At 42.9% G+C, this 25,999-nt stretch overlaps 1 protein-coding gene across 1 annotated transcript in view; it reads right to left on the bottom strand.

Annotated features, from left to right (window-relative positions):
• Positions 1-2,642: 2,642 nt before the first annotated feature.
• Positions 2,643-25,999, bottom strand: part of TMEM51 (transmembrane protein 51) — a 43,311-nt gene continuing 19,954 nt past the window's right edge. The window contains exons 2-3 of the mRNA XM_069740819.1: positions 10,214-10,672; positions 2,643-3,225 (exon numbers count right to left, since the gene is read on the bottom strand). Of these exons, the coding sequence (XP_069596920.1) occupies positions 2,826-3,225; positions 10,214-10,554 (741 nt within the window). The 5' untranslated portion in view covers positions 10,555-10,672 and the 3' untranslated portion in view covers positions 2,643-2,825. The remainder of the gene's footprint in view (positions 3,226-10,213; positions 10,673-25,999) is intronic.

The raw sequence follows: 25,999 nt of genomic DNA, 5'->3' as shown, positions 1-25,999 counted from the left end.
TGCACAAAAATCCGCAGTGAAAACCACAACGGTTTTGCACTGCGAATTTTCCAAATCCGCTGCGAAAAAATCCGCAGCAGAATCCGCATCGTGTGCACATACCCTAAATATGGATTTTCAGAGGAGGTAGTTCCTAAAAGTAAAATACAAGATACACAGTGAAAAAACTGTCGTCCGCTATACAGAAGTATGTAGTTATACTGAACCAAGCATTATATACTGCATAATCAAACCAAACGTTTGTTTATTTTGCAACTCAAGTGTTTTCCAATAATTAGGCCAGGTCCTTATGTCCACTGGACAAAGCGTTGTTCCTCTGCAATAAAAGCAACAGCGGTTATAGAAGTCTATCCAACCAGGAACAATATTTATATTGGGACGTTCTAGCAAGGAACAGCAGCTGTAACAATTAGGAAATAAAAAAAGTAAACATTAAACATCAAATACCACAGGGTTCTACAAGGTTATAAGCTTCTATTCCACCAGTAGGGGGCGCTCGCTCCATATGAGGTCAAGAAGAGCTGTATAAATCCATATCAAGTGGCACCGCCGAGGGTACGGCGCTTACCCCACAGCCACTCTCTAGAGTTTAATGATAAAATTCTGCATGAAGGGAAAACAGGGGACTATGAGCAAAAGAGAATCATGACCTCAGAACTGTGGTTCTACTTAGAATAGAATGACCATATAGAAACATTTTCCGACCCACTGCCCTATCCGAAGCTACCAGGTATATGAGGAGGTAAGCAATATGTGCAGGCAGTCTGTATAGGAAGGGAGGGGGAAGACTGGCATTTTACCATTAGCATTAAGGTGCTTAGAAACCAACATTTGTGGTATGTCGGCGGTAATTGTCATAAGCTCTCAGTGCAAGTCTATGGGAGATAGAATGGGACTCTCATAGACCTGCATTGAAAAGTGACCTCCAGCAAACACTGGAGCGATCCGGCGGGTCACAACCTGCTGAAGACGACCGGAGCGGTGACGATAGAAGGGGAAGATGGCGGCTGTTAGGGATCAGACTAGGGAAGGGACCTTACATTAGTAGCACCACTTCAGAGCTGAAGAAACGAAAGAACAAACTGGAGTGGTGCTTTACATTTTTTTTGCATTTGCCTCCATTTTGGGAGAGCCCTTTTAACAGGCAGCGGTCAGCACCATCCATGATGTTTACATGCAATAATACATACCATTGCAACCAGATTTCCGCTTCCATCTGTTCTAGCACTGCCTGCACCAGTCTTCATAGGAGCACAATACACTGGTAACCTGCAGAGTGGATTGCATAAAACTAGGGGGACATTAACCCCCAAGTAAGTCACCTTTACCAAAATAAAAACTACTTTCTGATCACAAGATCATATATATATATATATATATATATATATATATATATATATATATATATATATATATATATATATATACACACATACACACACATATATACATACATAGGTATTGCATCGTTGCAATTTTTAATTAAAATAGGGATTGCTAGTGGCCATACGTCACCCCATTTTTTTCTAATACTATACACAGGGTAGATCTGTAAAATAGAAGGATCAGGAATTAATGCTTTACACCCAGGGAGAAATTTTTGGAGCGATTTTGTTAAAATGTTCATCTATACAAGGAAGAACATATAATTGCCTAGTGCACAAGCGCCCTCTAATGGGAGCCTGTATGCCCTGCAGGACACAATGCCTAAATACTCATTTCTCTTTATTTTCCAAGCAGTGACCATTCCTTTACAAAATGTCACTTAAAAGGGTATGCCCAAAAAATTATTCATGCTAACCTGAACAACCTGCAATTAATACTTTAATGGAATTTTGTTATACTAGGTGAGAGCCATTCCTATGTTTGATGCCACAGGTTGTAATGAAAAGGAAAAAAAATCCTCAGCATTTTCCACTGAAATTCTACTGAACTCTGTTGGATAATTGCTACATACAGAGGAAAGAACTCCGCTCCATGCACGGAGCTTGCTAGACTAGAAGCAAAGATTCTTCACATTAGACACTTTGGAGCCACATAAAGGGGATCTGTCACCCAGTTTTTGCTGACAGCAGCATGATGTAGGGGCAGAGACCCGGATTCCAGCGATGTATCACTTCATTTACTGGGTGCAGCAGTTGTGATATAAATCAGAGTTTTTGGATGTAGAATGTAGTAGAGCTGAGAAATCTAACTCCGCCCACATCACTAATTGGCAGCTTTCCGTGTTGGCAGTACGCTGCCAATCAGTGCTGGGGGTGTGGTTGGACTAGAAAGCATGAGACAACTAGTCATGTGGTGATAATCTCCTGCTGATAAAACACTGATTGTATTTAAACAGCCAAATAAGTGACATTGCTGGAATCAAGGTCTCTGCCGCTACAGCATGCTGCTCTCGGTTTACACAGCCCAAATTTGCTGACAGATTTCCTTTAAATTAAAGGGACACTGTACGTGTTTTTTTTTTTTTTTTTAAGTAAAATCACCAGTGGGGAAGCATTCAGGAATTAATGAAAGTGAGGCACAGAGTCCCGGAAGTCAATAGAGCTTAGCGCTTATACCCAGTACCTAATAATGACCAGGTAGTGTGCGTGCTGACTGGTAATGGAGACACTGAGAACATCACTCCATGGCAAAAAAAAAATAGTACAGAACATTTATTAGACCCTTATATAACATCCATGTCATTTCCAAAAATGTGTGGAATATATCAAGAAAAAGAAAAACAATAAAAATTGTATTTATATAAACAACAGCTGTAGAAAAAGAAGTAAAAATGAAAACAAACAAAAAAAAAAAAGTGAGTGGTGACAGCATGGAAGTCCCTATACGGGCTGCTCAGAGGCGATCCTCTTATCTTCATATTGTGGGGGAGGGGTGATCGGTTCTATCTTTTGCGTTTCCGCCATCTTGCTCTGACCCGACAGGTTCAGTCTAAATTCTTTTAGGTGAAGTTTGTCAGATTTGATTCTTCTGATATTCAAAGGCTTTTTCTCTTTCCCGGAGCGGGAGTTTTTCCTCTGCGCCTGCTCTTGTTTGGAGGAGGAGGTGTTGGGCCTAGTGGGGGTGGACTCATCGAGTTCGGTCAAGGATTCGTAGGATGGGAGGGAAACGCTCATCCTCCCATGGTGCTCAGTCTCCGCGGCCTCTGCGGCGCTGTACCCACTCCTCATCACCTCGTCATAGCTGGGAGCAGAGTATCGGGGGGCGTCCACCTCTTCTTGACTAAAAGGGGAAAAAATATATATTAAAAAAAATGTTAAAAAAAAAAAAGTCTTAAACTTCAATATAAATAGGTCATTCTTTTACAACACGTCTGACCATGAAATATACAAAACAAACACTTAAATCATTCACTTTGAAAAGAAGTGTTTATTTGTTTTTATGAAAAAAAATCAACAGTACACACAAAGATAAGAATCTTAGTAATATGCCACTCTATGGGCTCATTTCCACTTGCGAGTAAAACGGACGAGTGCAATCCGATAAAAAAAAAAAAAATCGGATTGCACTTGAACCAATGTTATTCAATAGGTGTCTTTTCATTTGCGATTTTTTTCTCAGCCGAAATCGGACTGAGAAAAAAAAAAATCGCAGCATGCTGCGATTTGCTGCGAGTCTCGGACGAGACTCGCCAATGCAAGTCAATGGGTGCGATAAAAAAAAACGCATGGCATACGGAACATCAGTGTTCCATCCGTTTTTTACGGATACCTTACCATTCTGTGTCATAGAACACTGTAAATAGTCCTGTAAATGACTGTATAAAAACAGTTGCAGAGAAAAAAACGGATTGCATACGGATGTAAAACGGATGGTGCGATAAAAAAAAAAATTAAAAAAAAATCACATTGAACTCGCATCACAAACGCATGACAAACGCATACTTTTCATCCCTTTTTTCGGTCCAGATTATGGACCGATTTGTCTATCACAAGTGGAAATGAGCCCTATATATATCAGTCACCGCTTTTCTTCCCCCTCATCCTTGCACCGATCATTCACTTTGAATGCACTACTCAAAGCCATCTTCACATCACTGAGGGATCAGATTACAGCTGCTGCTTATAGAAGTCTATGAAGTGGGAGGAGCTGAAGGGAGACGGAAGCAGAGAGAGACACAGATGGTGCCTGCAGCATACATAGGGGGGGCACGCTGGCAAAAATAAAATGGATATAATGGCAAGAAATCGCATTAGTCCTAAGGAACACGCGGAAAAAAAACGAAAAAAAAACAAAAAACAGAACTCTAGAATAGTTCCCTTACACCCCGCTCCATTTATACAAGTCCCCAACCTACAGAATATTGGAGTAAACACACACAAAAAAAAGTACACGAGACCCCCTTCAGCACGTCCCACAACCGAATCCCCTCCGTTTATACAGACACATCATCGAGCCGTCTTCTAGAGATTTTAGTGTCCAAAAGATCTGAGAAATTTCGCAGGAGTCCTGGGAATCCTGGGTTTCTTACATGCTTACTGTGCGTCTTGTAAAAGCACTGCAGCTGCAGCACCTCTTTACTACTACTCAATAGAGATGATTACATGAATTTCCATTGCATTAACAATTTTTTAGCCACATCATTCGCAAAGGCCACTTGCTCCAATTGGAAAACACAATTCTGTCATATGTATGTGGTTAGCACCATACGCTGGCTCAGTGGTTAGCACCGTACGCTGGCTCAGTGGTTAGCACCGTACGCTGGCTCAGTGGTTAGCACTGTATGGTGGCTCAGTGGTTAGCACTGTAGGGTGGCTCAGTGGTTAGCACCGTACGCTGGCTCAGTGGTTAGCACCGTACGCTGGCTCAGTGGTTAGCACCGTACGCTGGCTCAGTGGTTAGCACCGTACGCTGGCTCAGTGGTTAGCACCGTACGCTGGCTCAGTGGTTAGCACTGTATGGTGGCTCAGTGGTTAGCACTGTACGCTGGCTCAGTGGTTAGCACTGTATGGTGGCTCAGTGGTTAGCACCGTATGCTGGCTCAGTGGTTAGCACCGTACGCTGGCTCAGTGGTTAGCACTGTTAGCAGCTCTGGTGTCCTTGGCTCAGTGATGGTATGTAAAGCACTGTGGAATATGATGGCGCTATGTAAGAAAAAACCATAATAATTCTGCACCTGCGATGGATAACCAGTCAATGGGGTAGGGAGAACCCATCACCAGGATTGGCTGAGGTGCCAGGTTCGTTTTATTTATGCAGCGGCCAGCTGTGACAGCATGGTGGCTGGGATTTCTAGACGGACACTGACATGTAGCGCGTCTTTCAGGACCGCAGCATGTCAATTTCTCCTGCAGAGACACAAGTCTCTACATCAATACAATGCATTGATGCGGTAAATGCGCACGGTTCAGTGAGCATATTCATAGGCAGCAAGCATACGCTGCATCCACAGCGCGGCCACTTCCGGATCGTGGGAACGTACCCCGACAGGCTAATTAAAGGTCTGAAACCTCGGTCAGTTATCGGAGCACACAAATCTCCAAGTCATCGGCCCATTTTCCATGTTGCAATTTTTAAAACGTAAAAAAAAAAAAAATTACAATATATTTTTTTCTTTTGCCTAAAATGCAATGAAAATGTGTCCTCTATAACTTTAGGCCTTTCGGAGATCATTTCATCTTCATTTTGCTTACCTGTTCACAACAACAGTACCGTAATTTTGACCAAGGGTGCCCAAACTTTTACATGCCACTGTAGCTTTAAAGAGGCTATGCACGACTAACATCGATGGCTTGTCCTTAGGATAGTCATCAATGTTTGATCGGTGGGGGTGCGGCACCCCTACCGATCATCTATCGATTCCCCGTGTCGGCTGATACTGCCCAGCACAGCTCCGTCGATGGAATAGTGGCCGCGGGTGGGTACTGCACATCCGCTACCTATTGACTTGAATAGGGGTCAGATGTGCAGTACCCGCCGGCCCTATACAGTCAATGGAGCTGTGCAACTCCGTAACTGAGCAGTTCTGGTCACCGCCGGCACTGCAGCACCACCACCAATCAGACACTAACATTGATAGCCTATCCTTAGGCTAGATCATCAAAGTCATGGACAACCCCTTTAATACAGTTTCCCTAATGTGTACTATGACCTAGTCTAGATCCGTCCCCCAACAGACCTTTTGGTCACTGCAGAGATGGAACTGTGTCCTCCAACCCTCCCAACAATTTCTTGTTCATAAGATGAGGCCCCGTTATCAGCCGGCACATACTGTTCACCCCCTAGGTGACCTTCTATTCCCCAGCTCCGAGGATTTTATACATGCTGACCTAATTGTCAGCCGAAAGAATGAAGGGCGCAGAGAGTAAGAGCGAGAGGAACAACCCAACCAGACTATCCATTATTGATAACCACTTACTGTCTTCTACTCTGACGTTTACTTTCTTCAGTAACTAAAGATGAAAAATTTAAAAAGGGGTCATTAGGACCCAGCTAAAACAAAAAAATAAGTAATTGTAAAGTACAGTTTTATCATACTTAGCAGGTCAACTCATCACTTTTTAAGATCTTTAATTAATGTTAGGAACCTTCATTAATAGGAAAATCTCTCCCGACCATGTAATGGTAACATTCGCCATTGTATCAGGGCTCTGATATCGGCCTCAGTGCAGAATTGTACTGAATGTTTCTATTCACTGACTGCCATCAGAGAGCAGTTACTTTCAAGACCGACCGAACACAAATGAAAATGTCACGACCGGCTTGTCCCCATTCTGCCTTCAGCTGCATTGATATCAGAACATACTCATGTGGAGTACAGATGATGGCAGTGATGTGTCAGCGCAGTACCTGCATCTCGCTAAGGACTCATGCAGACGTCCGGGCAAAATCGGACCGTCCGCGGGACTCCCGACACAAGCGTGACAGCCTCAGAAATATAGGACGCTGCCACGCTCAGGCTGACCCGAGGCGTCGATAGTCCGTCCAGGACCGGACCGAGATCCACAGACATCTGAATGAGCCCCAACTCTGGGGATAAGCTGCTGCAGGAGACTTTTCAGAGGAGGAGAGGACACTGCCATCATCTGTGCTCCAATCAGAACCTTCTGATATCAGCGCCGATGCGCGCAGCAACACGGACCAGGGAAAAGCTGAGGCTTGGAACCAAATTACATACAGATTTTTATTTTTATTTTAACAGGGATGAAGACAACTCCCCTAATAACGTGATCTTCACACTTTCCATTCTGAATATAATTAGACAGCAGGGGGCAGAGTTACAGATTTGGGGCACTCTTCTGCTGGGAGACCCACATTTGGCGCTAGGAGTCTCACTTTCTGCTCATTTATTTTTGCTATTCGGGGGATTAAGAACAGCTGCAACCCTGTCCGCCAGACTCCATCACAATGGCACGAAAATCGGTGCGTCTCGGGGTCATTATGTGCTGCAGTTATCTGGCACAACGCGAGGCACAGCTCAGAGCCATAGTCTCTCGCCATTGGCTCTTTTTATTAAGAAATACAAAAGGAAAGGAGTCAGGATACAAATGAAATGGCCGATCATCTCCGTGTTAATGGGATCTGCTGCTGCTTGTCCCTTTTTCCTTACTAGAGTAAACGCGAGGCTGGAAAAAGAGAAGAAGTCTCCTTGCTACAGATCTGCAGACTTAATAGAAGGGTCTTTTACCCCCAAACCCAGGATAATAAATTAGGAGCGCCATAGACTGGAGCGCTATCAGACGATGTAATGTGCAGCTTTACAGTCCCGTAAAAGGAGTCCATACAACCAAGGAGAGCTAGAAAGTGCGTCTCCCGATCCTCCAGGGGGGTCTATATTCACTATAAAAGGACATAAGTGCCCCCTCCATATCACACCTACAGGAGCCTTTATGGCCTCCCAGTCTGACATCCATAGACATTAACATGGAGTCGGACCCTCTGCAGCCATCACTGCCCCCAACTCTATTGGGAAGAATTTCTTCAAGATTTTGGAGGCATCTGTGGGAGTTTTTGCTCCTTCAACCTGAAGATCATTTGTGAGGTCTGACCCTGATGTTGGAGGAGAGGCCGGGCTCACAATCTCTGATCTAGTTTATCCCAAAGGTGTTGATTGGGGCTGAGAAACAAACCCAAAGCATCATTGCTCCTGCCCCAAACATTACACTTGGAAAAATACAGGCAGACGGGTAATGTTTTCCTAACATTTACCAAACCCAGACTCGTCCATCAGACACCAGATAAGTTTGATCCGTCACTGCACAGAACACGTTTCCTCCAGTGTCTACTGGTGGCGGCTTTACATCACTATATCTGACGCTCAGCATTGTGCTTGGTGATGTAAGGCTGCATGCAGCCGCTCAGCAATGGAAACCAATGCCATGAAGATCCTGGTGAACAGTTTTTGTGCTAGTGTTAATACCAAAGGAAGTTTAGACTCTGAATAAAAGTGACCAAAGCTCTGCCGACTCCTCAGCGCTGGGTGACCCCATGCTGTAATACCACGTGCTGCGAATCCTTCAACTCTGCCCCACTGGCCATTCAGTCACATCAGTAAACGATGTTATACCGAGGTAATGGGGCTGAATGAAAGTCGGAACTCAAGGATTGAGACTTTCCGCCATACAGTGTATATATTTTTATATACCCATGTCTGCGTTATATAATTTCTATTTCATGCCTTGATTCGCGATACAGCTGGATCCCGGGTATAGCAGTACCAGCGCCGTTGCAGGTTCACCCTAGTAGGCATGTCTATCCCTTGTCAGAAAGGTTTAGGCTCTGTAGCAATGTCGTACTGCTGGTTCCTGCACAAGTCTCCACATGCAGCCGCAGCTGCTACCTGCGTAACGTCAGAAATAAGGTTACATTAGGGTATATCTCCACCTGCAGCATCGAAAACATGCGCGAGATCAGGAGAGAACAGGGGGAGCAGAAAATAATGTGGTAGTGTTGTCTCTGGTCACCTGGCTCCATAAACAGATCGTTTGGAATATTTAGGAGATATATAGAGATATGTCCTGTTCAATGTTTCAGGACTGTTTGCACAACTCGCTCTTCTCCACAGGGCTGTGGAGTCAGAGCCCATTTGGTGGAGTCGGTGTCTTGGAAATTAAAGGAGTCGGAGGTTTGGCTTACTGAGTCCACAGCCATGCTTCTCCAACAAGGAGTTTAATGGCAAAAAATTCACAACAAGCGTTCGATCCATGAATTGCTCCATGAATTGCCCAATAAATTTTGGGGTTCAATTAGAATTGATATTAAGCAGTCGTTCACATGACGCTGTTCACATTTTGACATCATGAGACCAAGACGACGCCTAACAATTGATCACCAGGACCTAGTCAATGTGAGGCTTCAAGAAGGATGTTCTCAGAAGGAAGAGGCCACTGAGCTCAGAGAGTCACAAGAGATAGAGACACTGGAAGGGTCACAGAGAGGCGGAGAAGTGGACGTCCTCTGCCACACCCCACACTGATGACCGCTTCATTGTGGACAATGCCCTTCGGAACCGGATGATGACCATCACACCACTCCAGGCACATGTAAAGGAGGCGAGTGGCACCCAAATAGTTGTAGAGCCAGGGCAAATATTGACATTGATCAATGTTATAAGGGTGCGTTGCACAGACAGAGACCACAGGCCGGCCCATGGGTGCAACTGATCAGGTAGAAGGCAGGAGGACATCCATCAACCACAATGGAAAGGACTATAAATAATATTTCTATTAGTAACTATTAAAATATCACAAAAGGGGAGAAAAATGAAAACATACTAGGCCTACGCGTTTTGAGCGCTATGGATCTAGTGCTGTGATTAATAGCACTGGTATTCGAAATGCCTAGAGAAATTATTTTTAACCTTTTTGATATTTTAAGTCAATAACACATTTTTTTTTATAGTCCTTTCCATTGTAGTTGCTGGATGTCTTTCTTCTTTCTACCCAATGACTATGTCCTACAGTGTGTAGTTGCTGGATGTCTTTCTCCCTTCTACCCAATGACCATGCCCTACAATGTCTACTCATAAGCACCATACAATGTAGTTCCCCAAGTTGGTCATGGTCACCCTGCCCCTGGTTAGTTTCCCCGAGGCATACACAACCTAACAGGATGAGAAGAGGACCTGACAATTGCATATCTTGGCTAAACAAGACACCTATTAATACCAATAATAATCATTAACAGCAAACACACCCCATGTACAGCAAGCACCGCCATCCAGAGACAATACCAGCTCTATACATGATACACCAGAACGGCGGTTACTCACTTTTCATCAGTCGGTGGCTGTGCTTCTTGCTGGACAACCTGGACGCCCTCCATACTTAAACGATGCTTGCGTTTGTTGCGTATGCTTAAACAGATGGCCAATAAAAGCAGAGCGATGCCAGATCCCACCAGCACATAGGCCACCGAGAAGGTCTTATTTTTTAGGTTATTGTCCACATTGCTCTGCGGCGTGCTGGCGTTACCCTGGGATGTGCCGGGTGTGTCATTGCTCCCAAAACCCGGGACAAGGTTCCATACTGCCATCACCACGCCAAGAACTAGTAAGCCCACTCCAATAGCGGTAAGGGCATAATGGGAACCACTGGATTTTGAATGCGCCATGGCCACCGATTTCTCCAACCGCAGGTGTAAATGGCGGTGCCAAGTCTGATTACATATCTCCTGTGTAGAAGCTGAAGGTAAAGTTTCGCTACCTGCTGTTCAGATACATCGTAATAACCTGTTAAGAAAAAACAAACAAAAAAAAATATTATAAAGCAATTCAAAAGATGTAGTTGAAAAAGAAAGGTTGAACTTAATGGACCTACTGCACCGTGGTGAAAAGGTTTTTTGGCAGGTGTGGAAAAATGCTGCAAGCATAGAAGGGTTAATAGATTAGTTTAATCAATTAAAATGCAAAATGAATGAACAAAAAAACCCAAAAAAAACAAAACTAGAATTAAATGGATATTAGGTGTGACCACTCTTTACCCTCAAACATCTTCTAGGTGCACTCACAAAGTTCTTGAAGGAACTCGGCAGAGCAGTTTTCCAAACATCTTGGAGAACTAACCACAGATCTGTGGATGTCGCTTGTACAAATCCTTCTCTCCATGTAATGCCAGACTGACTGGATGATGTGAGATCAGAGGCTGTATCATACCTTCCCGGACTCCTTGTTCTTCTTTACTTTGAAGATTGTTTTATCTTTTTTATTGGAGTTGGCCGTTTGTTGGGGATCTTTGTCGTGCTCCCGACAAGACGCCTCCCTGACGGTATTATACGATTGATGAACCCCCGCTTCCATTTCTAAGCATTGAGGACACGAAGAAGTGGAGGAGATGTGGGGTCAGTTCTCCAAGATGTTTGGAACAACCTCCCTGCCGAGTTCCTTTAATAACTGCCTGCAAGTACAAGTACCTAGAGCAATGTTCCCCAACTCCAGTCCGTAAGAGTCACAAATAGATCATGTTTTTCGGATTTCCTTAGTTTTGCCCTGGGTGATAATTCCACCACCTGGACAATACTAAAGACATCCTGAAAATATGATCTGTTGGTGGCTGGAGGACTGAAGTTGGGGGGGGGGGGGATTACTGATCTGGAGGACTTGATGATGTTTAGAAGGCAAAGTGCGGTCACCGCAAATATTGACTGAAGGTCTAATGTACAAAGTGTAAAGTTGGAATTTTCTGTTAAAAGGCGATGTTCAAGATCCAAACTTGATTTTCATGTATTATTTTATTGATTTTTATCATTTTTATCTTTATAAACCAGTCCAAAATGTTATGAAGTTTCTTTAATCGTGAACTCATCACTATCAGGAATATGAAAGCGAGATTAAACAATCCTGTCTGCTTGAAGCCACCGCTCCTATTCATCTCAATTCTAAATTAGCAGAAGGCTCCTTAAAGGGTTTGCAGGGATCAACACAAAAATAGGCTTGGGTAGGTAGAGGATTGAAAAAATAAATAAATAAAAATAAAGCACAAGCTTGTTATCAAGTTTTGCACTGGCGACTTTCCAGTTTTTTTGTTAACCTACCTGCATCCATACACTGCCACCCGATACCCAAATCACTATCCACTGTGATTGTCGAGGAAGTGATTGTCTGCAGCAGTCACGTGTCAATGTGACATCACTGCAGCACAGTAAACAGAGGTTGGCGGGAAGCACTGGTGTAGCAGGGGATTTAAAGAGGTTTGTTTTTTTTAATGCCTAAAACCTTAGTAAATATCAGTGTAATGTAGTGTCAATATGTTGGTATACTCACCGATCAAGGTTCTCTCGTTCCACCGCCTTTCCAGTCAGATATGGAATCACGCGACGGATCTTGCAACTTGCTGGCTCACACTGCGTTGTATGTGTGAACAGCAAGTGGCTTTTACAATGCAAATCTAGCTCAATATGCAGCTGGCGCAATAATATTAGCAAATCCTTCCATTTAGAAATGTATTATAGTTCTTCTGATTAGCTATGTTGCTTACCCGTGTAGGGCTTTACAATAGCATGGTTACGACCATAGTAAGTTGTTAGTGGTCGTAACCATGGATACCTAAGCTACTGCAATGCCCTGCACAGGAGGAAAGCAATCTAGGCTATCAGGAGAACTATACTACATTTCTAATTGGAGGTATTTGCTAATATTATTACACCTTCTACATATTGGGATGAGATCTTGGAAATGGTAATACCCCTTTAATGTAATTAAAGTATTTAAAAAAAAACAAAAAAAAAGCAAAAAAACGAACGAATACTACAAGAGGCAAAAAAAAGTGACTTCAATAGATTGTAAATGGTAAAATTGGCCCATATGGCGCAGTGTGATTTGGACAGTTGGAACTGTCATCACGTGACTCAGAAGAGGGGTAGACAATGGACAATGATTGGTGAAGTGAAAATATATATTATATATACACACACACACACTAAAATCCCACACCTAGATATCACTGCATGAAATCATGAAATATTCCAGTTGTAAATCTTTATTCATTACTTAGTGGAATGTGTTGAGAACAATAAAAATGATCAATGTAAATCAAAACTAATATCCCACGGAGGTCTGGAGTTGAAGAGTTGAAATGATGCTCAAAATCAAAGCGGAAAATGAAGTTACAGTCTGATCCAACTTCAGTGGAAATGCCTTAAGACAAGGAAATGATGCTCAGTAGTGTGTGTGTGACTTCCACGTGTCTGTATGACCTCCCTACAACGCCTGGGCATGCTCCTGATGAGGCAGCGGATTGTCTCCTGAGGGACCTCCTCCCAGATCTGGACTAAAGCATCCGCTAACTCCTGGACAGTCTGTGGGGCAACAGGACGTTGGTGGATGGTGCGAGACATGATGTCCCAGATGTGTTCAATCAGAGTCAGGTCTGGGGAACGGGCAGGCCAGTCCATAGCTTCAATGCCTTCATCTTGCAGGAACTGCTGACACTCCAGCCACATGAGGTCTGGCATTGTCCAGCATTAGGAGGAACCCAGGGCCAACCACACCAGCATATGGTCTCACAAGGGGTCTGATGATCTCATCTCGGTACCTAATGGCAGCCAGGCTACTTCTGGTGAGCACATGGAGGGCTGTGCGGCTTTCCAATGAAATGCCACCCCACACCATTACTGACCTACTGCCAAACCGGTCATGCTGAAGGATGTTGCAGGCAGCAGATCGCTCTCCACGGCGTCTCCAGACTGTCACATGTGCTCAGTGTGAATCTGCTTTCATCTGTGAAGAGCACAGGGCACCAGTGACAAATGCCAAATGTCCTGCACGGTGTTGGGCTGTGAGCATAAACCCCCATCTGTGGACATCAGGCACTCAGACCTTCCTCAATGGAGTCAGTTTCTGACTGTTTGTGCAGACACATGTACATTGGTGGCCTACTGGAGGTCATTTTGCAGGGCTCTGGCAGTGCTCCTCCTGTTCCTCCTTGCACAAAGGCTGAGGTAGCGGTCCTACTGCTGGGTTGTTGCTCTCCAACTGCCCCCTCCACGTCTCCTGGTGTACTGGCCTGTCTCCTGGTAGTGCCTTCAGCCTCTGGACACTACACTGACAGACACAGCAAACCTTCCTGCCACAGCTCGCATTGATGGGCCATCCTGGATGAGCTGCACTACCCGAGCCACTTGGGTGGGTTGCAGAGTCCGTCTCATGCTACCACAAGTGTGAAAGCACAACCAACATTCAAAAGTGACCAAAACATCAGCCTGAAAGCATTGGTACTGAGATGTGGTCTCCACCTGCAGAAACACTCCTTTATGGAGTGTGTCTTGAAAATTGCCAATAATTTCCATCTGTTGTCTATTCCATTTGCACAACAGCATGTGAAATTGATTGTCAATCAGTGTTGCTTCCTAAGTGGACAGTTTGATTTCACAGAAGTTTGATTTACTTGGAGTTATATTCTGTTTAAGTGTTCCCTTTTGTCAAAAGGGTCACTTCCGTCTGTTTGTCTGTCACGGAAATCCCGCGAATGCTAAGAGGGTGCAAAGCAGTCAAAACAAAAGGTGGCTACTTTGTATAACCTAGAATATAAGACATCATTTCAGTTTCATACTTTTTTGTTAAGCATATAATTCCACATGTGTTAATTCATAGTTTTGATGCCTTCAGTGTGAATGTACAATTGTCATAGTCACGAAAATACAGAATAATCTTTAAATGAGAAGGTGTGTCCAAACTTTCGGTCTGTAATGTAATATAATATAATATAATATATACACTATATATAATATATACACTATATATATATATATATATATATATATATATATATATATATATATATATATATATATATATATATATATATATATATATATATATATATATATATATATATATATAGAAACAGCAGCACATGTATATGAATGCAGGCCATGTGAAAACACAGACAAATATTCGATATGAATCATACTACTCAAAAATATTTTTTCATAAAAAATTTTTCAAAAATTTTTTTTAATAAAACTTAGTTATAGATAAAATGAAGATTCTTCGCGCATAAATTGGCCAATTGACCAATCAGCGACGGGCACAGTCCGGCCGCGAATTGGCCCTTCCCTACTCCCGTCCAGTCAGTTCCCTGTCCATACTCCACTCCAGTCAGCTCAGCGCCTACATAGTGTTATATACACAGTATGTGTGTATATGTATATATATATATATATATATATATATATATATATATATATATATATATATATATACACATACACACACACACACACACATATATACACACACATATATACACACACATATATACACACACACACAAAATTTTTCAAAAATTTTTTTTAATAAAACTTAGTTATAGATAAAATGAAGATTCTTCGCGCATAAATTGGCCAATTCATGTGTGCCCATCAACCACGGCAAGGTGATCTCCCTCTGATGGGTCCTAACTCTACTGTACATGCCACTCTTGGGCCACCAGCCTACAGTTTTATGAAAAAAAAAATTTTTGAAAAAATTTTTATGGAAAAATATTTTTGAGTAGTATGATTCATATCGAATATTTGTCTGTGTTTTCACATGGCCTAGATTCATATACATGTGCTGCTGTGTTTCTTTATATCTATATGATACAGCTTGCATGTGTTCACATTGGGAGTGCTGGTTGGTTTTTTTCTCTTTGTTTAGTGTATGGATGTGGCTGCATCCAGACTGATCTTGCACTCCTCCCATTGACCTTGCAGGTGGCGGTAATCATCTCTACTTGCCCATAAATTGTAGGTTTAGCCCAGAGTGACATGTTTGTCCTAAGTTGTAGGCTGGTGGCCCAAGAGTGGCATGTACAGTAGAGTTAGGACCCATCAGAGGGAGATCACCTTGCCGTGGTTGATGGGCACACATGAATTGGCCAATTTATGCGCTAAGAATCTTCATTTTATCTATAACTAAGTTTTATGAAAAAAATTTTGAAAAATTTTTTATGAAAAAATATTTTTGAGTAGTATGATTCATATCGAATATTTGTCTGTGTTTTCACATGGCCTAGATTCATATACATGTGCTGCTGTGTTTCTTTATATCTATATGATACAGCTTGCATGTGTTCACATTGGGAGTGCTGGTTGTTTTTTTTTCTCTGTGTGTGTGTGTGTGTGTGTGTGTGTGTGTGTGTGTGTGTGTGTGTGTGTGTGTGTGTGTGTGTGTGTGTGTATATATATGTGTGTGTGTGTGTGTGTGTGTGTGTGTGTGTGTGTGTGTGTGTGTGTGTGTATATATATATATACACATATACACACATACTGTGTATATAACACTATGTAGGCGCTGAGCTGACTGGAGTGGAGTATGGACAGGGAACTGACTGGACGGGAGTAGGGAAGGGCCAATTCGCGGCCGGACTGTGCCCGTCGCTGATTGGTCGCGCCCAGCCGACCGCGACCAATCAGCGACGCGGGATTTCCGTTACAGACAAACAGACGGAAGTGGACCTTAGACAATTATAAAGATAGATATAAACACACTTTAATATTTGTTATATTAATGTGTTAATACCGTATATATTTTTAAGTGTGTTATCTTATTGTATTAATATACTCGCCAATCTTCGTCTTCCTCTCTCCTGAGTCACGTGATGACATATATAGATTATTATTGTTATAGCGCCATTTATTCCATGGCGCTTTACATGTGAGGAGGGGTATACATAATAAAAACAGGTACAATAATCTTGAACAATACAAGTCACAACTGGTACAGGAGGAGACAGGAGCCTGCCCGCGAGGGCTCACAATCTTCAAGATAGATAGATAGCGCTTTACATAGAGATAGATAGATAGATAGATAGATAGATAGAGGGAAAGAGAGAGAGAGAGAGAGAGATATATAGATAGAGATATATAGATAGAGATATAGAGATATATAATTGTTTGGTCCACCGCTATCTCTCCGGATTCCCCCTATTTCTTGTGTTCTCTATGAAACAGGCGCTGCCAGATTCCTCTGGCGGGGGCTTATCTCTGTGCCAAACAATCAGCCATTGAAACTCTGCAGACCGGATCCATCTTTCCCCCTGTTGGGGGAAAGCAGATAGGCCCCCATGCATTATATAATGTGTATGTGGCCCTTAGACCGTAAAGAACACCAGTTACATGGCAGAATACCCATCATAAAGACACCTTACAGGTCATTATTATGCCGACAGCTACTAATACAATGTTGATTTTGGAGCTGACACACCAGCACCACTTCCGGCTGGTACACAACATTTACATGTGCTCCTTGAGATCATTTGGAGGTTATAAAGTACGTTTCTTCTGCAAACATCGATGGGACTGCAGCCAAAGGCCATTTAATCATCTGTGGACCATCGCCAAGGGGAAGCAAAACCTAATAAAGCGTTACACGAGGCTTAGTAAGACGACTGTTCATTGCAGAATGCAGAAGCCAAAACCAGTGTCTGCTTTTCAGTAAAAGGAACCTGTAGTAATCCAGTGTATCAGTGAAGTCACATGCAAATTAGCCTGGGAGAGCATTAAGGAGAGACAAGCAGAGTATATAAACACACCCCCAATGCTCTTCCAGGTTCATTTGCATACAAGTTCAAAACTGGACTTTACCGACTCATGATGGGGCTTGTGTGTGAGCCGGAAGTCGCCATTACAATGTAAGTCTGTGGAGCCTCTCACTGACGCTCCATTACAGTACTCGAATGGCTAATTTGGATCAAAGTCATTTTTCATAAACAGACGGAATGCAAGAAGTTTCTAATTTTTTCTACAACACCCAAGGTAAAAAAAAAAAAAAATGATGAAACTCTCATCCAAAACACTCCTGAACAACGATCCATGTTTTATGTACGTGAAAAATCTTGGGCGTCCGAATGAGGTCTAACACGAGAAAGGGAGACAAATGGCATTCTTGAAAAGTCAAAGGAGTTTTCCCACGAACTTCACCTTTTAGCAAGTATGAACCAAAAAGGACAATCCTGCATCTATTGTGTACACACAAACTAGCACCTCTGTTACCAAAATAACACAATGTACCAGGACAGAGGGAGGTCTGTGCGGATGGAACGTGTGACGTAACCAGAGCCGTCTATTACTCCGCTCCCATGTATTTTAAGAAATATAAAGCTTTTCCAATAATCAGAATACCAATGACCGTACGAGTGACAAACCGGGGGACGCAGCAACACAAGCCTCCCCCCGAGGGTTTATATTCTAATTCGAGAAGGTAAATATTAGGGGTTGTCGAGGATTAGAAGACGACGACATGGTTACCTTCATCCATGCAGGTACGGACTGGGACTGAAATTCAGCCATGGCATTTGAAATCACACAGGCCCATCTTATCCCTGTAAGTGACGGATTCTACGACTTTGTTAACAACTTAGCCTATGACCAGAGAGGCCCTTCTGGCATTTGCCAGAATTGCCAGATGGCCAGTCCGGCCCTGTATCCAGGTATAACATTTTGACCTTGACGAGCGCGTGTGGATATGCCATAAAAGTCTCTTGTGAGACAACACCTTTAAGAGCATGTCACCCTTTTAAACCAGTTCACTTTATTCTTTACGCTTTATCACCGATGGGCAAAAAAAGTTATTTTCCATTACAACCCTAAAAAAATAACCCTCATCAGCATAAAATAATTCCTTAATTTTTGGAGTATTTTAGTGACAGGTTCCTCAGACCTCAGTGATGTCACCAATGTGAAGCTAAAGGGCTATTCCCAAAATAAAAAGTTACTCACTATGGGACTGCCGGTAAAAGCCATGCACATTGCTTGGCTATTACCGGCAATCCCGTAAACAATGATGGATAGGAGGTAGACCGTGCGCACCGCTGTTCCATCCCAGACTGGACTGCAGAGCCCCTTCATCAGGATCACTGTGGATCCAAATCTTCACGCAATCTGCAAGTCATTTCCTTATCCTGGTATGCAAATTGTCTCTTCATAGAGGAAGAGGAGTGGAACTCTAGCGCCACCTATAGGAAGCAGCGATCCTAAAAGGCAATATCAACCTTTTAATGAGCCTTGTCACATGACTTCGTATAAAAGCCAGAATCTCAATTTACAGACACATGTTTCAGGGTTCTGCCCCTCATCAGTGCAAAGTGTGAGATCTGGTTTGGCTGGTCGAAAAGTCTCCTCATCTCAGCATGCTTGACAGGTCACTCTCCGCAAGGAGAAACGTTATTTCCTATTCCTGGTTATTTTGGGAACAACTCTTCTACTGTTGCGTTTGTTTAAACAGCGGTTCACTTAAAATAAAGACAATGTGTAAGGAATGGAGAAAGAGAAGGGCGTTTTCCCTGATGAGGGGTAGAAATCATTTACAGTGATAAGCAAATGTGCTGGGATAATGTCTTATCCGAGCATCTGGGCGTGCTCGTATATTATGTTCGAGTCCCTGCTGCTGCATTATTTGACAGCCTCAACACATGCAGGGATTGCCTGTTTGTTAGGGAATTCCACATGTACTCAGGCTGTCTAGCAGCCGCAAATCATGCAGCTACAGGGACTCGAACATAATACACGAGCACGCCCTAGATACTCGGATAACACCCGAGCGTGATCGGATAAGACATTATCCACGCACATTTGCTCATCACTAATCCTTTATAATACTGTAGACCTGCTTCTGTGCTTTTAGGTACAAATGAGGGTCAATACCCCCTTTATTCACTGGGCTACAGAGAAGCATGGAGTAATAAATGCCTTCAGTGCTCAGGGCCAGGAATGTGGCTTCTTTGTTCTAGAGAATGCCGTCAAGTGCCACAAAAGACTCACATTAAACTTTCAGGAACTTCGTGCTGCAAAGTGCAGCTCACACGGCAAAGAGACCACTCAACATGTATCACGCATATTTCAATGGATGGCAATAGATATAAATCTCTACAAGGCAACCACCTTGCAGATCGTAGAGATCTGAATCTCTAAGCGAGTCAAAGCAAAAATAGACGGAGAAAACGGTGAAAATTTCAAGTCCTCTCCAGCAAATTGTGGGCCATTATAAGCAACCAGGGACGCCGGTCGTTAAAAACTCTGGTTTGCTAAAATGCTAAGCTTTAGGATCCATGATTGGATTAATATAAAGGGACTATCATTTTCTGTAAAGCAAAACTGTAGGCAGAGGTATTCAGGCTAGCACAGATACTAAGAAAACCAAAGAGTCACCCTCAGGGCCTGCACACATCAGCTTTTTCTGTTTCTTTATTTCTACTTTTGGACACCATTAATGAGGTTGTTCAGGATTGGGGTACAAGTCTGCAGTCACTGTATATGACTGTAGACTTGTGAATCGTCAAAGCATGTAGTGTGTGTGCTGTCAGGATTCTCCTGTGAGATTTGCATACATGCGGTCGCTTGCCGACTAGCCATGCACGGCCTCACTCAATACAAAAGTTTAGTCTGAATGTGGCTGGACAAATTACTTACTTGCTATTATACGACAGCCCGCTCTTGACCCCGGAAAATCTCGACAGCGCTTACTCTGCACACTTAGTGGATTCAAAAGTCTCCAAACTTGCACCCCAAGCCTGGACAACGCTTTTTACATTTTATTTTTTAAATTTGTATATGTCCAAAATTCTGTTTACACACCTTCATAGCGTCTTTCTAAAACAAAGCCCTAAACCATTGAGACCCCAACATTGGAATGACTATGTAGCGCCCCTTGGTTCCTCCACGGAAACTACCGCAGTGAGAAGATCTTTCAATAGCGGGACAGTTAAAGAGAATGTGTCATTAGAAAATGAAAACATAATTTAAACAATAGGTTATGTTACATGTATTTTCTATTTTAATTATTTTTTTAATATAACAATCTGTATATAATTTTTTTTAGATATATAATTCTACTAGATGGTGTCCCGATTCTAACGCATCGGGTATTCTAGAATATGTATTTATGTATGTATATAGCAGCCACATAGTATATAGCACAGACCACGTAGTATATAGGAGCCATGTAGTATATAGCAGACAAATACTACGTGGCCTGTGCTATATACTATGTGGCTGCTATATACATACATATTGTAGAATACCCGATGCGTTAATACAGGCCACGCAATATATAACAGTGGCCACGCAGTATATAACACAGCCACATACTATATAACACAGCCCACGCAGTATATAACACAGGTGACGTAGTACATAACACAGGTGATGTTATATATAGCACAGCCCACGCAGTATATAGCAGATACATAGTATATAGCACAGCCCACGCAGTATATAGCAGCCACGTAGTATATAACACAGCCCACACAGTATAGAACAGTGGCCACGTAATGCAGCACGGTGGCGCAGTGGATAGCACTGCAGCCTTGCAGCGCTGGAGTCCTGGGTTCAAACCCCACCAAGGACAACATCTGCAAAGAGTTTTTATGTTCTCTCCGTGTTTGCGTGGGTTTCCTCTGGGCACTCCGGTTTCCTCCCACATTCCAAAGACATACTGATAGGGAATCTAGATTGTGAGCCCCATTGGGGACAGCGATGATAATGTGTGCAAAACTGTAAAGCGCTGCAGAATATGTTAGCGCTATATAAAAATAAAGATTATTATTATATAGCAGCCATGCGGTATCTAACACAGCCCACGTAGTATACAGCAGCCACGCGGTATCTAACACAGCCCACGTAGTATACAGCAGCCACGCGGTATCTAACACAGCCCACGTAGTATACAGCAGCCACGCGGTATCTAACACAGCCCACGTAGTATACAGCACTGTGGGCACCATATCCCTGTTAAAAAAAAAAATTAAAATAAAAAATAGTTATATACTCACCCGGCGGGATCCACCGAAGCTCCAGTGATACGCGCGGCTGCCGCCATCTTCCGTTCCCAGGATGCATTGCGAAATTACCCAGATGACTTAGCGGTCTTGCGAGACCGCTAAAGTCTTCTGAGTAATTTCACAATACATCGCCAGGAACGGAAGATGGCGGCAGGTGCTAGCGGATCGTCGGACAACGGAGGGTGAGTATAGCAGGTTTTTTGTTTTTTATTATTTGTTAACATTAGATCTTTTTACTATTGATGCCGCATAGGCAGTTGGGGACACACACAGGGTTAATAGCAGCGGTTACGGAGTGCGTTACCCGCGGCATAACGCGGTCCGTTACCGCCGGTATTAACCCTGTGTGAGCGGTGACTGGAGGGGAGTATGCGGGCGCCGGGCACTGACTGCGGGGAGTAAGGAGCGGCCATTTTCTTCCGGACTGTGCACGTCGCTGATTGGTCGTGGCTGTTTTGCCGCGACCAATCAGCGACTTGGATTTCCATGACAGACAGAGGCCGCGACCAATGAATATCCGTGACAGACAGACGGAAGTGACCCTTAGACACATATAGTAGATCTTGCAATAGGAATATACTAAATTCCTAGTTCCTGTTCTTTGAGGAAATTGACATGTACACTAGCAGCAATATACACACTTTTGTAGCGACGCCTCTAATGAGTGTGTGCAAAGGTCATTGTGAAGGAAGGGGAAGGAGGTCAGTTATGACATCACCCATTGTGTTATCAGCTGTTACTCTTCAATGTTTGTAATGAGAATACTGAAAAATCTTCTATGCAGTCTAGGAAATAAGAGTCATCAGTGGCCATCATGAAAATAATAAGATAATTATCATATAGCACCATTCATTCCAAGTGATTTACTTTTTAATATTGTAATATGAGAAAAAAAAAAAAAAAAAAACAAGAACGTGATTTAAACAAGAGGTTTTTCTCTGGTCTTTCAAAGTCTAGAGGCTCAAGCTAAACTATTACCCCATTCCAGCTTGTCCTCAACTAGGAGGATCGGAGTAACCGATCAAGAGATTACGTGGCGGTATCCTACACCCAAGCAATAATGCATTTATAATATTTCCTTTGGATATGCAAAAGTCACGTAAGCTTCTTATCCCATAGTGGAGGATGAAATTCCAGATATTTTTTTTTCCCCCAAAAAAGGGAAGAAAAACAGCAGAGGGCCCTCTGAAAGAAGAGTTTCTCTCTATCAGTAAGCACAATATGACCCATGAATGCATTTTGTATGCAATATACCAACCCAGAATATGCAGGGTTTTTTTACGTGGCGATGCCCCTTGCCTCAGTGCCCATGATCTGCGTTAGTGTCTCTTTCCCTCCATTGTGTGACGACTTTGTACATTTGTGCCTGTTATGTCCAGTCATTGTCCCACTGGTGAATATGTAACATTAATCTGTCATTTCCACCGTTTTGTAGGTTTTATCGATTTGCTAAACTTGTCAGTAAAAGGTGACTCATACCGAGATAAGAGGAGACCAGATCATTGGTTACTAATGGAAAGGTTTCAGGTTCCAAGGACGGCAAGGGCTGAGTAAAGAAGTTACACAAGACGGCGTGACTACCAGCCACCAAAAAAAATTGTGTCATGAACTGACTAAAGGTTAGTCACTAAAATAGAAAAGACAGCGGCCAATCTCCCCCACGAATGGGAGATGCATTAATAACTGCACCTCATAATCCTACGACAACGGTGAAGATTACATCCATCCGCCATAAGCTCTGAACAAAGGAGCCATGTGTGAACAATGATTGTATAGAAGACAGACCATCGTCTGACAGCATCACAACACCATTTGGGCTGTCATCCATGGGATTCTGAAAAACTTTGTACAAGTCAACTTAGGCTGGTCCCATCACCTTTGCAATTTAGCAGCAAATTTGGGGATTTCACTCCATAGAGCAACTGTAAATAGCAAAAACACACAAAAAAGATCTTGGAAAGAGATCAAAAGATCTCTCAAAGATCTTGGAAAAAGCATGAAGAACTGCAGGGCTGTGGAGTCAGAGTCAGAGTCGTGGAGTTGGTGTCTATTTTGGTGGTGTCACGCTGCAGCTATGCAGGTAACTGCACCTTCCACTAGATGGCAATAGAGTGGAAGGATAGTAGCAAGTCTGCAAGAGCACATGTGCAGTGCTCCAGCGAAGCTACCACCAGGTGGCAGCAGAATAGTCAAACAAGCCGAGTGAAAACCTAGACTGTTACGCAATACAAAGGGAAAACACAAGCAAAGAGTCAGTGGCGAGCCAAAGAGTCAAAACCAGACAAAAGGCAGAAGTACCAGGGACCAGGGGCAAAGTCAAGTCAGAGTCAAACACGAGTCAAACACCAAGAAATCCAAAATCAATCAGGAAACATAAGACAGGACGGGCAGGGAAGGAGGAAGAGACACTGGCAAGGTCAGAAAGTGCAGCAGGACCAATCAGGGTACTACCAGAGTCAGATACTCACGCCATAGGAAGAAAATATAACCGACAGCACCTGCAGGATGCAACAGAGCTAAATAGCAAACCTGAACCCAGAATAAGGCAAAGTTAACCCTTGACATGATCAGCCCGGGAAAAGGGCAGACAGGACTCAAAACCCAGACTGGATCATGACAGGTGGAGTGGAGGTCGGTATAAAATGGACAGACTCCTACAATATATAATACATTGGGTACAGTAGCACAGTGCAGGATGAGCTGTAAATTAAGAAGTGCTGAAAAGGTTTTCGTAATAATTTGGGAAAGTTATGAAATGTCCTATAAATGTCTGTTTGCTGGGTTGTCACAGCTCGTGGATCAGCACCGCACTACAATACTTTTGGAACATTGCCAATTGTAATGCCACTTTAAGACGACACGATCTGTTGAAGGGCCATTGGGTCAGTTGTGGTGCTGACAAACATCAATTGGATGCACAAATTCTTGTTTCTTACTTGTTTATTCTGATGCAAATCAATATGTCCATGAATTAATAATGGGCAGGTTGCTCTCTTAGAATCTGATCATTAAATTCCTGTTTATTTTATCCATTTATTTATGTACCTTGCTTACGATGAGATACATTTCATAACAGTCTTTGGACTCTAGGTGCCCTTTATGGAGGTGAATTGCTGACAATGTCAGTAATCGCTTCTCATCCCTGTACACGGGCCTGATCAATCATGCCTGACGTCCCAAAAATGCGAGACAGACAAGTGGCTTTAAGATCATTGACAAGTGGCTGAAATGTAAATGGCAGAGCCCAGCGTCCCGAGAACACCCTCCGGGCAGAATAACTGATGACACAGCCAAAATGTCATGATATGTATAGCAAAAATATTTTTCAGCAAAATTTATCAATTTCTTCAAAATAGGGACAGTAGGACATAAGTGATCAAAACTTTTTTGGGTGAATGGACAAGTGTAATTTTGAGTGTTCACGTACAGGCCAGCCTGGGGTGTCTCAACTAGAGTTGAGGGAATGTTTTAAAGTTTGGTTCCCATTACGATCGGCAGCGAATATTGTTTTTGCATTATTTTCCGAACGTCATTGGAAGTAGAAATTACCGAAAACGTTCAGAACCGATCAAACATAAATTCGGCACAAATAGGGTACCAATATGACATGAATAGGGCGAATTCAGATTTGGCGACCGATTCCGAACATATTCGCTCCACTCTAGTCTGTACCTCATCAGTCTTTGCATGCCTGTGAGGCACGGTCAGTCCATAAATAACAGATGTCTGAATTCAGCCTTACAGACAAGTTCCACCATAATTACGGTACCAGCTGATCACAGAGGCTTCCAGTAACAGGACATCTACAGTTGTGGCCAAAAGTATTAACACCCCTGCAATTCTTTCAGATAATACTCAGTTTCTTCCTGAAAATGATTGCAATCACAAATTCTTTGGTATTATTATCTTCATTTAATTTGTCTTAAATGAAAAAACACAAAAGAGAATGAAGCAAAAAGCAAAACATTGATCATTTCAGACAAAACTCCAAAAATGGTCCAGACAAAAGTATTGGCACCCTCAGCCCAATACTTGGTTGCACAACCTTTAGCCAAAATAACTGCGACTAACCGCTTCCGGTAACCATCAATGAGTTTCTTACAATGCTCTGCAGGAATTTTAGACCAATCTTCTTTGGCAAACTGCTCCAGGTCCCTGATATTTGAAGGGTGCCTTCTCCAAACTGCCATTTTTAGATCTCTCCACAGGTGTTCAATGGGATTCAGGTCTGGACTCATTGCTGGCCACCTTAGAAGTCTCCAGTGCTTTCTCTCAAACCATTTTCTAGCGCTTTTTGAAGT

The sequence above is a fragment of the Ranitomeya imitator genome, chromosome 10 (assembly GCF_032444005.1).
Source record: "Ranitomeya imitator isolate aRanImi1 chromosome 10, aRanImi1.pri, whole genome shotgun sequence".
Classification (NCBI taxonomy): domain Eukaryota; kingdom Metazoa; phylum Chordata; class Amphibia; order Anura; family Dendrobatidae; genus Ranitomeya; species Ranitomeya imitator.
The sequence above is the reverse complement of the archived record's forward strand: the minus strand, read 5'-3'. Positions and strand labels throughout refer to the sequence as shown.